General features: G+C 32.4%; 2 protein-coding genes and 1 pseudogene across 3 annotated transcripts; 2 read left to right on the forward strand and 1 right to left on the reverse strand.

Annotated features, from left to right (window-relative positions):
- Nucleotides 1-2,449: 2,449 nt before the first annotated feature.
- Nucleotides 2,450-6,561, forward strand: LOC105136073 (regulation of nuclear pre-mRNA domain-containing protein 1B-like; annotated as a pseudogene).
- Nucleotides 6,562-7,744: 1,183 nt separating this feature from the next.
- On the reverse strand, nt 7,745-9,597 carry LOC105136088 (NADPH-dependent 1-acyldihydroxyacetone phosphate reductase). Its single transcript, XM_011041275.1, has 3 exons — nt 9,261-9,597; nt 8,431-8,590; nt 7,745-8,123 (listed from the first exon to the last, which is right to left on the reverse strand). Exons 1-3 carry the CDS (start codon nt 9,595-9,597, stop codon nt 7,745-7,747), a joined length of 876 nt encoding a protein of 291 aa, XP_011039577.1.
- A 1,478-nt stretch (nt 9,598-11,075) lies between these two features.
- On the forward strand, nt 11,076-12,923 carry LOC105136076 (bifunctional epoxide hydrolase 2-like). Of its 2 annotated transcripts, XM_011041265.1 has the most exons (4): nt 11,076-11,636; nt 11,887-12,131; nt 12,479-12,826; nt 12,857-12,923. In XM_011041265.1, the coding sequence occupies exons 1-3, from the start codon at nt 11,169-11,171 to the stop codon at nt 12,813-12,815; spliced, it is 1,050 nt and encodes a 349-aa protein (XP_011039567.1). In that variant the 5' UTR covers nt 11,076-11,168; the 3' UTR covers nt 12,816-12,826; nt 12,857-12,923. The 2 variants fall into 2 exon arrangements, with proteins under 2 accessions (XP_011039567.1, XP_011039566.1); XM_011041264.1 differs by having other exon boundaries at nt 12,479-12,904.
- Nucleotides 12,924-13,677: the final 754 nt, after the last annotated feature.

Here is a 13,677-nt window from a genome sequence, read left to right on the forward strand (position 1 = left end):
TTACCCATCCAGATATGGCTCCACTTATGCACCGCACGATTTTGGCGTAGCAGTAAAAAAATTGAAAATGTAGTTGATTCGCTATTATATTCTTGGTTGTGAGTTCGTGAGTGTTTTTTACCTTTTGGTAGCTCTTGATTTTGGACATGTGCATGGTGAGTTAGTGATTTGGTTCTACCATTGTACACTGTTTTCATGTATGAAATGTATGAAATGATTTTGGCTTTATGCTTGCTTGAAAATGTATGAAATGATTTATTTTTTTAGATTTTTCTTTGTTATTTTTAATATAAATATATTAAAATAATCAAAAACACCAAAAAAACATCAAAACGATTTGTCACAAGAGCATCTATAAAATCATTATAAGGTGATATCTAGATTTATCAAAATAATTTTTTATATATATTTTGAATTGTTTTTAATTTGTTGATTTTAAAAATAAAAAAATATTATTTTTAAATGAAGTTAATATATGATCACACATGCACCTTCACATCACAATAATATCAAAATATTATTTTTAAATTAAGAAGTTAATATATGATCACACATACACCTTCACATCACAATAATTGATAATTTGGATGGTATAGTTTAATTAGTTAATTTTAGATTTATTTTTTTTAAATTATTAATTTAAGCATTGTAAATTTTAGAATCAATAAAAATTTCTTTATTTATTAATTTTGAAATCCTGAAAGATTAATCGATAATGGATAAACTGTTCTGAATACATGAAGTAATACAAACAAAAATAATTGAACAATCTGATATATATATATATTTCAAGAGTGATTATTATTCTTGAAATGTTCATCTACTTGCCGATGGAGTCTTTTCAATTTCTGGAGGGACTCATTAAATCAAATCAATTACATCATAGATCCACACATCTTCAATTGAGATCAAGAAAAGATTAAAAGTTGCACAGGATGATACAGAGTGGGTTCTCGCGAATCATTTTCATTTCCTTGCTGCCACAACTCCCTGCCTCCGTCCCTCCATATATATATATACACACACATACGCGAGTACTGTTCATAAAGCTTGAATAGCTAGTAAGTTGCGGAGCAACAGTACTGTTTTTATTTTAAAAAGTAATTATTAAATCTTAAATTTATTCTCTAAATTTAAGTTTCTATTTACATGATTATTAATTTAAAATCTATAGGTTAATTAAAATATATATAAACTAATTTAATATCTATATTAATTAAAAAAAAACAATACTATGTTTTTCCCCTTAAATATGAGTCGGAATGACCGAGGTTACTTCTTGGAATTCAACTTTTAAAAAAGACACCTACATGAAAAAAGAGAATATAAAATCATGATATATAAAAAGTAATAAAGAATATCTCACTTGAGTTTTTTTTTTATATTTTAAGTATTTTGAATAAAATAACTAGTGGAATATTACTAATTGTTTATAATAACTAAGGCCTGTGTGGTTTTTTTAAATAAAAAATGATTTTTTAAAAATGAATTTTTTAATTTTTTTTATGTTTGTTTAAAAAATAATTTTTGATAACAAAGAAAATTTTAATTTGATTTCTAGTAAAGTATTTTTTTTTATTTTAGACAAAAAATGCTTTTTAAAATTACAAAAAAATAAAAAATATCTTATTATTTGTTAATTATATCATATTTGATTCTTAATCTTTTGATTACTATATATTTTATTTTTAATATTATTTTTCAATGTTATCCATTCAAATTTAATTTAATTGATTTTTATATTAATTTTAGTTCTTATTTTTTTAGTTTTTATTTTTTATTTTCTTACTTAAAATCTTTTTACCTATAAGATTTGATTTTTATTCATTTTATTAAAATAATTTATGATTTTTTTTTAATTTCATTATCTTTTAATTTTTTAATTTATCATATTTTATTTTTGTTTTTCTATTGTTATTTGTTTTATTTGAAATAATTCATGAAATTTTATTTTTTTCAATTTATCATCTTTTAATTTTTTGTATGTAAGATTTGATCCTTATTCTTTTAATAAATATTTTAAAAAATTAAAAAATATTTTTCAGTTTATTTTTGGATATAATTAAACACTAAAAAATATTTTTTAATTTATTTTATATGACATTATTAAATATTAAAAAATAACTTATTTTTTAAAATTTACTTTTTATAAAACTCTTTTCAATAAAAATAAAACTTTCAATAAAACAAATAAAGCTAAGTTTAATTTAGTTCAATAAGCAATCGAACCATTATTTCATTATTTTTTGATTTTTTTTAAATTAAACTTTTAACATTTTGATTTTTTTCTAGTATTAAAATTAAATTTTAAAAAATAAAAAAATATTATTTTAATATATTTCAAAAAAAAAAACTTGAAAACACAATTTTTATCGATTTCCTAAACAGACATAAAAATAACAAACAAACAATTACATTAAAAAAAGAAGTGAAATCTATTGGATTTCCGTAACTTTTGCCAAATGGCCCAAACCTCAGCACCTCTCTCTTTTCTGCAACTATCTCTATCCTTGTTTTATTATCCATGTTTTATTTTAATTCACATAAATTTTTGTTCTCTTTTACATGAACCTGTTTTAGGGTTTTGCCAATGCCAGGAAAAGCAAAAACCTTAAATACCATTTCCCTTAATTTTTATCTTCTACAACGTTGTCGTTTCACTCCGCCCTTTCCCTCTCACTTTTCAATTTTTATGGCTTGTTTTTCATTCTACTTCATTCTATCGTTTCTCTCCCTTTTCTTCTACGCTAATATTTTAAGGCTTAAAGATTGAAACTTTCACGTGGCTAGCTGTAGTTCACATTCATGATTGGAAGTTGTTGTTTTCAATTGGATCTATAAAGGGTCTGGCCTGGTTTCAAGAATTGAAGTGTTGTCTTTTAGGGTTTGGCGGAAGGCATTGTTAAAGGAGATATGAATGGTACATTTAGTGAGGAGACGCTTGCAGATAACCTTTCCAAGGTCAATGGTACCCAGCAATGTATTGAATGTATCCTTCCTTTTTCTTGTATTTTTAATTAATGAATTCTGCAGCTTGTTTTCAGTTATTTATATGCCTAACAAATCTGAAACTCAAAGTGAATTGTTTTATATATTATATTGTTTCAGGACAATCATTGTTTATATTACCAAAAAATTGGACAGTGCATTGAAAATAGTGTTACCAATTTATTTGATTCATTTTCATTTGGTACTTCTGCTCTAATGTTAATCAATTTAGAGGAATGATTATGTAACGTGCATATGCATTGAAAATAGTTTCTTACCGAAATTAGTGAGTAATTATTTTGATTTTCTGTTGACTTGGTTTGCATGTTACCTTAACTTTATGGTATAGCTTTGTCGCGCTGGTGCATAGTTCACCGAAGCAAAGCAGAATTTGTTGTTGAGGCATGGGACAAACAGTTCCGCAGCTCAGATACGCTCCAGAAAGTACCTCTATTGTATCTTGCAAATGACATCCTACAGAACAGTAAGAAGAAAGGAAGGGAATTTGTTAATGAGTTTTGGAAAGTTCTTCCTGCAGCGCTAAAAAATATAGTCAAGAAAGGTGATGACCGTGGCAAGAATGTCGTCTCTAGGTTGGTAAGTTTTTATTTTGTTGGGGCAGCTGATTCAAACATCATGACACGGAACACCTTTTTTGGTTTCCTGCATGAATATGTCATAAAACTACCGGAGAGCAAAGCATTGCTATTGTGAATGTTAAGCATCATAATCAATTAGCGATTGAGCCTAAGAGTCCTTTCTTCAACCTATTTTTTTTTTAATGTATTTCTCTTTGTCAGCCTTTTGTTTTGCAATGCCTTATTTATTGCTAGTCTAGGAATTAATCAATCAACATTTAGTTGGACTTGTTGCGTGCATCTTATAAAATATAAATAAACATGCCTCGTATGCCAAAAATAGCTCGGGAGGGAACAAATGGAAATTGGATGTGTTTATATGTTAGTTGAGTGTCAAAAGAAGTATGAGATGCCAATATGATGCCATTTACATGCTTAATGGTGTAGTATGTCCTAAGAAAGTCGGAAAGGTGATTAAGATTATTGAACTTGTGCGCACATAATCACCAGGTAAATATATGGGAAGAAAGGACAGTGTTTGGGTCACGTGCTCGGAGTCTCAAAGAGGTGATGCTTGGAGAAGATGCTCCTCCACCCTTGTAGTTGAGCAAAAAACGTTCACGCTCTGTGAAAAATACAAAACGAGATTCACGATCCAGTAGAATGGTTAGACCAAGGATCTTTCATTGTTTCTTTTTGTCTTCTATCTGTTTTTATGTGTGTATTGTTTACATATCTTCATATTCTTTTTTCCTGATCATGTGTCCGACTGTCATGTCAATACACTGGGAACCAGAAATTGTCCATTGGAGGTGCTGCTGAAAAACTAGTATCAGCATTTAACTTGGTGGTTAGTGAGCGGCCCAATGAAGAGGCAGAGATGAGTAATTGCAAATCTGCAGTTTGTCGTGTGAGGGATATCAAGAAAGATGTTGATATTGCCTGTAGTAATAATGGTAGGAGAAATGAACTTGAAGTTCATATAGAAAAAGATTAAAGTGGTTTCTTGGAAATGTTCCACAGCTTTTCTGGCATTACATGTTTTCTCCCGAAATGCTTTCACAGCCTGAGTCAGTTTTGACTTTCAAAAGATGTGGGTCTCTGAAGCGCAATTCTTATTTCTCAGATAAAGATCCAACACGGAAAACTTTGGCCAAGAAAGTGGAGAATGAAGAGAATCTTTTGAAACGAAGTATTGAGAAACTTAAATCAGTTGAAGCATGTAGGGTAGCGCTTGTCTCACAGTTAAAAGAATCTTTACAGGAACAGGTATTCATCACCATCACTTGTTATTTAAATGTCAATTATCAATTAATACACAAATTGCCATTATATGGGGTGTTTGGGCAGAGAAGATCTATAGAGAATCTGTGATAAAAAAAATTTTGGCCTCTCTATAGAGCAAAGCTGCAGGGGCTTTTAATGGAGTTTATCCTGCCAGATGTTCAGCATGACTGAAAAGCTCTTCTCTATTAGTTTTCTTTTCCAGTAAAGGCGGATGTCTAGCCCTCGTATTCTTCTATGGATATTTTCTGTTGTGTTTGTGAATGAATGAGATACACATGTTTTTGCAGTTCTATTCACTTAAAGTTTGTCTTATTGATTCTTTTTTTTTTTTTTTTTATGTTCCAAGGAATCTGAACTGGAGGAAGTTCGAGCTCAGAGGCAGGCATGGATTTTGCACATTCCGAGCCTTAATTTTTTTTTTTTTTCTGTTTTCATTTGTTCTTTTGAAACGTGAAAGATTTTTGCCTGTTGTCTATACACTTTATCAAACCAATAAACTTTTGATTTTGTGTTGTTGTAAAACCAACATCAGTCTTTGCATTATCTATCGAACCTTGTTTTCAGAAGCCCAAATAGTTTACCATTTGCATTACCGATGAAGAAAAACCTTGGCCTGCGCATTCTTATAACACTGGCATAGTCAATGATTTTTCTCAAGTTTGGATGTTTTCAAGGCCAATACGATGTATCTTCCTAGCATTGCTGCATAGAAATCCTAATCGAAGGCCTCTTTGCCCGTCTAGACTCTTGTTTGTCCCCATCAGGGCTATATCTTAGAGTTATGATGAATCATGGAGCAGTTGTTTTATTTAATTAATTTTTTTTTTGTCAATTTCAGGTCGCACAGTCACTAGTAGAGGAAGCCAGCAAAATGCGAACGTTGCTTATTGGTGAAGAAGTATCTCAGGCATCTACAGTAACTACAGTACCAGTTGATTCAAATGCAAAAGGAGGACAAGCACCTATGCACGCTGTTCTCTCTACTTTTGCAGCTGAAGAAGCAAAAAATGCTCAATTAACGAAGGCCCCAACATTGTCAAATTCATATGCATCCATGCCCATCCAATCATTGTCAAAACCGGAAAACTCATTGCCCGTATCAGATTCAAACGTTTTGATGCCAGCACAGCCACTTGCTGCTCCAACAACACACTCATATCAGCCAGTTTTGTTGCCCCATCCTACTATGCCGAACCAGACCTCAACCACTCAAGCTCAATTTAACCCATCCTCCCAGCAATATTTACAGCCAGCAGGTGGGATCATGACCCCATATGCTTATGGTAACACCTCTCCCTTACCCCCAGGACCACCCCCACCCCCGCCCTCACCCTACCAGGCAAGTTCAATGGTGCATATGGCGCATCAACCATCACAAATGCCACGGCAGCAACCATTATCATTGGCACAGCAGCGGGCCATTATAAACCAGCAACAGCCAATGTCTTTAACTCAACAAACTCTGGGTGCTAATTTCAGGCCTCATCAACCACCTGTAATGGAGTACTATGCCCACCCTTCTCATTCGTAAGAGAAAAAAACGTACTTTTAGTTAGGTAGATATAATTAGATCAGTGTATAAATGCCTGCATATCCTTTTGATGCTTGGAGAAACAATGTAATGTCGTGCCAGTCGGTTAGGTTTTGTTGGTTTACTGAAGTAACTTGTGGTTGCGTATAAAATGATGAAAGAAGGTTGGTAGATTAATCTTTTCAGTATAAAATTGAGAACCAGGGAACTCAAAAATCAGATGCAGATCAAGCAATGGCCGAAACTCCAAAGAAAAAGCAAGCAAATTGCACAGCATGCATGTTATTGAAATCCTGCTACATGTGCTCGGGAACTCGTATTCTCAGATGGAAGGAGTTTCAATCATCAGCTGAATATGTGAAGATCTTTTGGACGATTCTCATTGATTGGGTTTTTGGCTCCCAAAAACAGAGAGAATGATCCGAATATTTACTCAGCACCTGGGGGGTATCAACCACCAAATTCAGATTTCACACTTCGCTGCGTTCCAAACAGGGGTTAGCAAATTAATTTTTTGTTTGGTTTAAAATTATAATTTTGTTATTGATATAAAAAATAATTTTTTTAAAAATATTAATTTAATACATTTCTGAAAAAAAAAAACTTTAAAAAACAACTTTCATTATATTACAAATACCCTATTAAGCTATCCATTGAGCAGTTACTCATTTGGTAGGGTTTTTTTGGCAATTGAAACTTGAAAGAGAGATTGAAAGGGGAAAGATTTTGAGGGCCTTTATAGGAAGAGGCTGAGAAGAAAAAAAGTGAGGCAGTCCTCGTTGTTAACAACGTGTATGCTTAATGTTAATGGTACTGCCATTTCTTCGGGAACTGTACGCATACTAGTTTTAATATAGAAGAAGAATTACAATATTATCTTTTTAATTAAAAAAATTATTTATATTTAGTAAAATAAATTTAAAAAATAGATGAGTTATTCCATTGTGAAAGATTTGTTAATGCTAATTAAATATTAAATTGTTAAGCCAATATCATATTTTTTAAGTTTGAAGGGAAAATCACAGCTAATTCAATCAGGTCCAGAGATTTGTTTTAAAGTTTGAATCACATTCATTTCCAATTTTGTACGTATATCAGTTTATTAGGAATAATCGGCCTGTGTAAACTCAAATATGTCTAGAAAAGCCTTTTGTTTTTCAATTGAATCCTTGTTATTCAGAATTGTCAATTCAATAAAATCCCAGTTCCTTAATTCTTTCAATTACACCCTTATTATAACAATTAAACCTCGTTTCTTATCACACAAAGAAGTATTTCTATTACAGAAAGCCGGGAAGGAGGAGCTCAATGTCGAGACATTTTGAATAAAAAGTACAATTCAAACTGATTTCGATTTTACTTAACGATTTGAACTAAATCTTGGTGTGGAATTGGTTTCAAACATGCTTTTGAATACTTGCCTTGCGATACAATCTTTAACATAAAGTGGCAAATGATACATGATCGACAAGATAGTAGAGAATTGGCCAAAGGAAAACCATGCTGGTGGGTTTTTCGTGAGCACAGTAGCAACCGTCTTCTTCGCAAACTCTTCGGTGGGGGTGGTCTTAGGTCCCTGGAAAAGGCAAGCCCTGTTCCATATAGCTGCTTCAAATGGCTTGTATAGCCTCCACTCAGGCATATGGTTGTAGCTGGATATGGCAGAAATCCCGATGTTTGATTTAACAGCTCCAGGAACAACATTGATCACCTGGATCCCAAAAGGCCTAAGTTCCAGCCTGCATTTAACATAAATATTTCCTTACTTCGTTGTTGATATACCAAAGTTATGTTGTTCCCAATCTGAGGTTTAAGAAGATTAATTATAGATTTGAGCCATAGTTAATGAAAACTATGTTAACAAATCCTCTACCCTACGCATTAGTTGATGTTTATAGAAGACTGGCGACTTAATTTAATATGATAATATCATGCTGGAGTTGTCACTGCTGTTTGAACTCCTTGTTACTATTAGATACGTGCATACACCAGCCAGACGATTGATGGGAGAAGGTAGGTAACATAGGCATCTCACTACATACAAACCTCATGTTGTCAGTTAGTGAATGAAGAGCTGCTTTGGTTGCAGTATAGACACCAGCCCATGGAAGAGGAGCCAAAACAGAAGCACTTCCAACATTTAAGATTTTCCCCTTCTTCCTAGATGCCATGTGAGGAACAACAGCTTGAACCATCCTCATGGTACCTACATGAATTTGTAACGTCAAAACAACAGGAAAAACAAGATCTTGGTAGTTTTACCAACAGCAAATCAAGTGCTAGCAAGCATGATCAAAGACGCAGGGAGAGTCCTGAAATTCGTAATCACTATTGGAACCCGATCGTCCATATAAACCTTTTCAGAGTAGCTAAAGAACCTATGTAGTATGAACAGATCAGCAAGACATTTATCGAAGTCATAGCCTAGTACTAGGCCATGACATGAACAAAGACATCACATATAACTTACACAAGGAGTGGATTAATCCATGAAGAATTACCTTACAACAATAAACTTGTCATTGCCATATTTCAGGAAGGTTTGTTTATGATTTTATAAGAAAGCTGCACCCTGTGTTCGAGTGAAATAACGAGTATGCAAGCCAGCGCATACAGTCTTTACAAGAAAATCCACAAGTATTCAGTTGCTGATACTAATCTTTATTGCTGAAAAGTCCAAGCAGTTCCGTTCATACGGTTCCTGTCGGCCATGCCGAGACTAATTTAAGAGTGGGATTGCAGTTTCCAATTCCATAGTTTTAAGGCTATCGGACTCTCATTGATTGGGTTTTCGGCACCCAAAAGCAGAAAGAATTCCAGAAAATACATGGATCAATTAAATAAACAAGAGTAAGTTTTGATGAGAAGAAGGTTGCCAAAAACATTGGTATCGAAAGTGTTTTGCGCAGCTGATAAGGGGATCTCAGCAAGCGGGCCAACACATTGAATCCCAGCATTGTTAATCAAAATATCAACTCTGCCATATCTTTCAACAACATTGGACACAACATTCTGCACACTTTCATCAGACAAAACATCCAGTTCTTGGAGATAAAATCTGTTATCTTGATCAAGGTCCCTCATGGAAGTCAATGACCTGGCCGTGGCCACAACAAGGCAGTTGTTAGCAGCAAATTCACGTGCCAAGGCATGACCAATACCACCTTGGGTGCAACCAGTAATTAAAACCACTAGTTGGCCATAGGACTCCATTGAAGTACTCTTTTGGTGGTGGTTTTGTTTGATAAATAGCAGGTTTTGGCAATTGAAGAACTATTGAAAAGGGATGACGTTATTAGGATTCCCATTTTTGGGAGATGCCTTTTATTTTGAGAAGCAATCACGTTCAAACAGAATAGAATTTTCTGATATAAACGGTGCCCGTTCATGAAAGTGATGTTGGCGTTTAGGAAGAACAGTCAGATAGATAGCTATGGTTATGATAATATATTTATTGAAAATAGCAACATCAATACCATTGGCGTTTGTAGCTAACGGTAGTGAGACTAGCATCTATCTAATAGATTGGCCGGCGCTCTCCTACGGATGCCATCAAATTTTTCTTTTTAATTTAAAAATAGAATGCGTAGACATTATTAATGTAGTTTTTTTTTTAATTATAAATTCAACATACATTAATAAAATATATTAAAAATTATATACACCAATAAATATTAAAACAAATTATTGATACCAACTAAAAGCTCAAACATAAAGATTAAAAATATATGCATATTATCATATCCAATGTTATAATACATAAAGCCATCAAATTCCTTGTATTTAATTATATAGAAATATTTTTTTTAAGATTAATAATTTAAATTTCATTAAAAAAACTAATTTCATAGCATATTTCTTCATTTTTTAATTAATATTTTTAATTTCAACAAAAAAAATCTAACTTTCTTCTATGTCATTCAAACAAATCAAAAGTAAGCACAATACATGGCCAATAAAAACTTGAACAATTTGAAGTAAAGATACAAAAGATATCTCTCTAATTAAAATTTCTTTGTAGCATCTTATTATTATCCTAAAATCCAATAATAAAAAATAATATTATGATAATTTTTACATAAAAGTATTAAAAGAATAACAATAATACAACACTTTGAAATTATTATGAAATTTTTTTTTATAATATTATTAAACTCGATGTAGGGGTTTCAATTAGAAAACCTTTGTTTGTTATAAGTTTTAAATTAAATTATATAAAGGTTAATTTGATATGATTTTATTGATTTAATAAATTTAAGAACAATTTAGATAATTAATTAAAATCCAACTTGATTTTTTTTTTTTGCTATTAAAACAAATATATCTTATATCAATCAAGTTAATTTATTAAATTTGTTATTTGATTTATAGACTCAATTAAATTTAATAATTTTATTTGAAAAAAAAAATTATTTCTTATTAGAGTGCGTGCCATATTGGTTAAGAAGATTCTTACATGTGTAGACCATCAAAGGAATTGCTGATATCAGTAGAAAAAACCTGATGCCTTTGCAGACAAGTGCGAGTATATATGCAGTATGGTAGAACGAAACTAAATAGGTTGTTCACCAAGAACTAGAATATATATATATATAAAGAAGAAAATACCGGACCCCATTGCCTTGGCTATTTAGGGGGCTTTCACAGGATAAATAATTGTTGCATTCGCATTGCATAGACTTAATTCACATATTTCAGCTTTTGGCTTACATCTCATGCATGTTCCGTCTCTTTTTAGCCACTTGAACCGCCACCAACTCTAGCAAGAAACTATCAGAAGGATAATGGATAAGATAGAGCACATTACAGTTGCCACAAATGGCATAAACATGCACGTAGCTTCAATAGGGACGGGCCCAGTTATCCTCTTCTTGCATGGGTTCCCTGAACTCTGGTATTCATGGCGACACCAACTCCTCCATCTTTCGTCCCTCGGTTACCGTTGCGTTGCCCCAGATCTTCGTGGATATGGCGACACAGATGCTCCTGAATCAGCTAGCCAGTACACCGGTCTCCACGTCGTTGGTGACCTGATAGGTCTTCTCGACTCCTTTGGGATTGATCAAGTGTTTTTGGTTGGCCATGATTGGGGGGCCATGATCGCTTGGTACTTGTGCTTGCTTAGACCTGACAGGGTGAGGGCCTTGGTCAACTTGAACGTTGCATTCATGGCTAGAGACCCGAAAACTATTAACCCCATGGAGGTCTTAAAGAGTACTTATGGTGAGGATTACTATGCCTGCAGGTTTCAGGTAACAATTGTTCTTTTATTTATTTATTTTTAATTTGTTATCTTTAATTTTTAAAAGGGAGAACCTTCGGTATTGATATTCTGCTATTAGAAATCTAGTATAAAACAATTATTGGTATATTAACCAATAACTTAATTCTCGAGTTAGGATAAATTCTTATATAATAATAACGTTAATAAATATTATTCAATAATTTAAATTCCTTGAATGAGAGGTGCCTATTCTAGTAAAAATCTTTGTACTGTTGTAGGAACCTGGACCTGGAGAGATTGAAAAAGACTTTGCTCAAGTTGCCACTGCAAAAATGTTGAGGATATTCTTTTCAAGTTTCGGTCCGAAGCCCTTAATAGTGCCCAAGGAAACAGGATTCAGAGGCATACCCGATCCTCCATGCTTGCCCCTTGGATTTTCAGAAGAAGATATCAATTTCTACGCCAATAAGTTTAACCAAAAAGGATTCACTGGAGCTTTAAATTATTATCGAGCCATCAATCAGTAAGCTCTAATTATTCCCAACTTATTTAATAATAATGGGAGTTTCCATCTGGATGTTAATAATTAATCTAAGGCTTCCTCGTTTCATATAGATTTTTCGTAAAGCACCTGAACTTTTTAAAATCATCTTCACCACCAATCAACACTTCTGTAGAAAGCATAAAAAATAATAAAAACAATTGTTAAAACTCTTGAAATCTAAAATTTGATCCAAATCAAAACAAATTAACAAATTTTTTTATATCTTCCGCAAATGAGACCTGAATTTCCCAAGATGCTGAACATTGCCATTTCATATGTGGTGGTCATAAGCCAAACCAATTAATTTCTTTCTTCTTTTGTTGCAGAACCTGGGACCTCATGGCACCATGGATTGGGGTAAAAATCCAAGTACCTGTTAAGTTTATTATAGGTGATCAGGACATAAACTACCACCTTCCAGGGCTAAAGGAATACATACTCAACGGTGGGTTCAAGAAAGATGTGCCACGTTTGGAAGAAGTGGTTGTAATGGGAGGAGTAGCCCACTTTCCTAACCAAGCAAGGCCGGAAGAAGTCAGTGAGCACATTTATAGCTTTTTCAAGAAGCTTCAGTTTAGCAAAAATAATCCCAAGGCCAATAGTACTACATCATCACTCAATGGAAATAGAGTCTCGGATCAAGCTCACTTGCATGCCTTGTAAGAGGAATTCCATTTGTTTTTTTGATAACTAAATGATTTCTAATTGTGTTAATTTCGTTTCAATCACTAGACATCATGCAATTTCTTTTCGTTGTCCAGGATTTTCTTTAAGAGAAATCAATGAATATTTTTTTCAACATGCCAATCAAGTGTTTCCCTCTACATATGCATGCGCTTGTGCACAATGAGCTACCCTCAAGCTCGAGCCCAAGCATACTGCCAAATATTCTTGGACTCGATGCACACATCCTAGCTATTTTTAGACTTGATTTTGTGACCTGTACCCAACACTTTTCTTCTTAAAAGTGTAATATATGTGTGTGTGTGTGGGTGTGTGGGTGTCACATATAACATCATAATGATTTTAAAAAAATACAATAAAAAGAATAGATTTCTAACATTGGAAAAATATTTTATTTAAGAAGTCATTATTTAATATTATAATTACTAGGAACCTTAACTAGTTAATAAAAATTTCATAGTATGAGACTAATTACGTTAAATAAAAAATATTAACACTCTTTAAACGTTATGCCTGAAACATGTTGTATTATTGATTCTGTTTTAAATTGCTAGAAGTTTGTTGTTTTATATTATGATAGTTTGCTTATAATATTTTTCACTCTGCGTTAGTGAATATTCGACTATGGATATTTTCAACTATAACATTGGTAAATATCATGTTGTTAAAAAATAAATAAATTTAAATTAATATTTTTATTCTTGACTATTGTATCAATAAATAAACCAATAAAATAAATTTAGTTTTTATACATGTAAGTATTTTTTTTTTGTTTTTTTACATAGCTAAATAAAATAAAATAAAATCGAATCAGTATAGCAAATAAATCAATAAAATAAAT

This window comes from Populus euphratica, unplaced genomic scaffold, assembly GCF_000495115.2.
Source record: "Populus euphratica unplaced genomic scaffold, PopEup_1.0 scaffold156.1, whole genome shotgun sequence".
In the NCBI taxonomy this organism is placed as follows: domain Eukaryota; kingdom Viridiplantae; phylum Streptophyta; class Magnoliopsida; order Malpighiales; family Salicaceae; genus Populus; species Populus euphratica.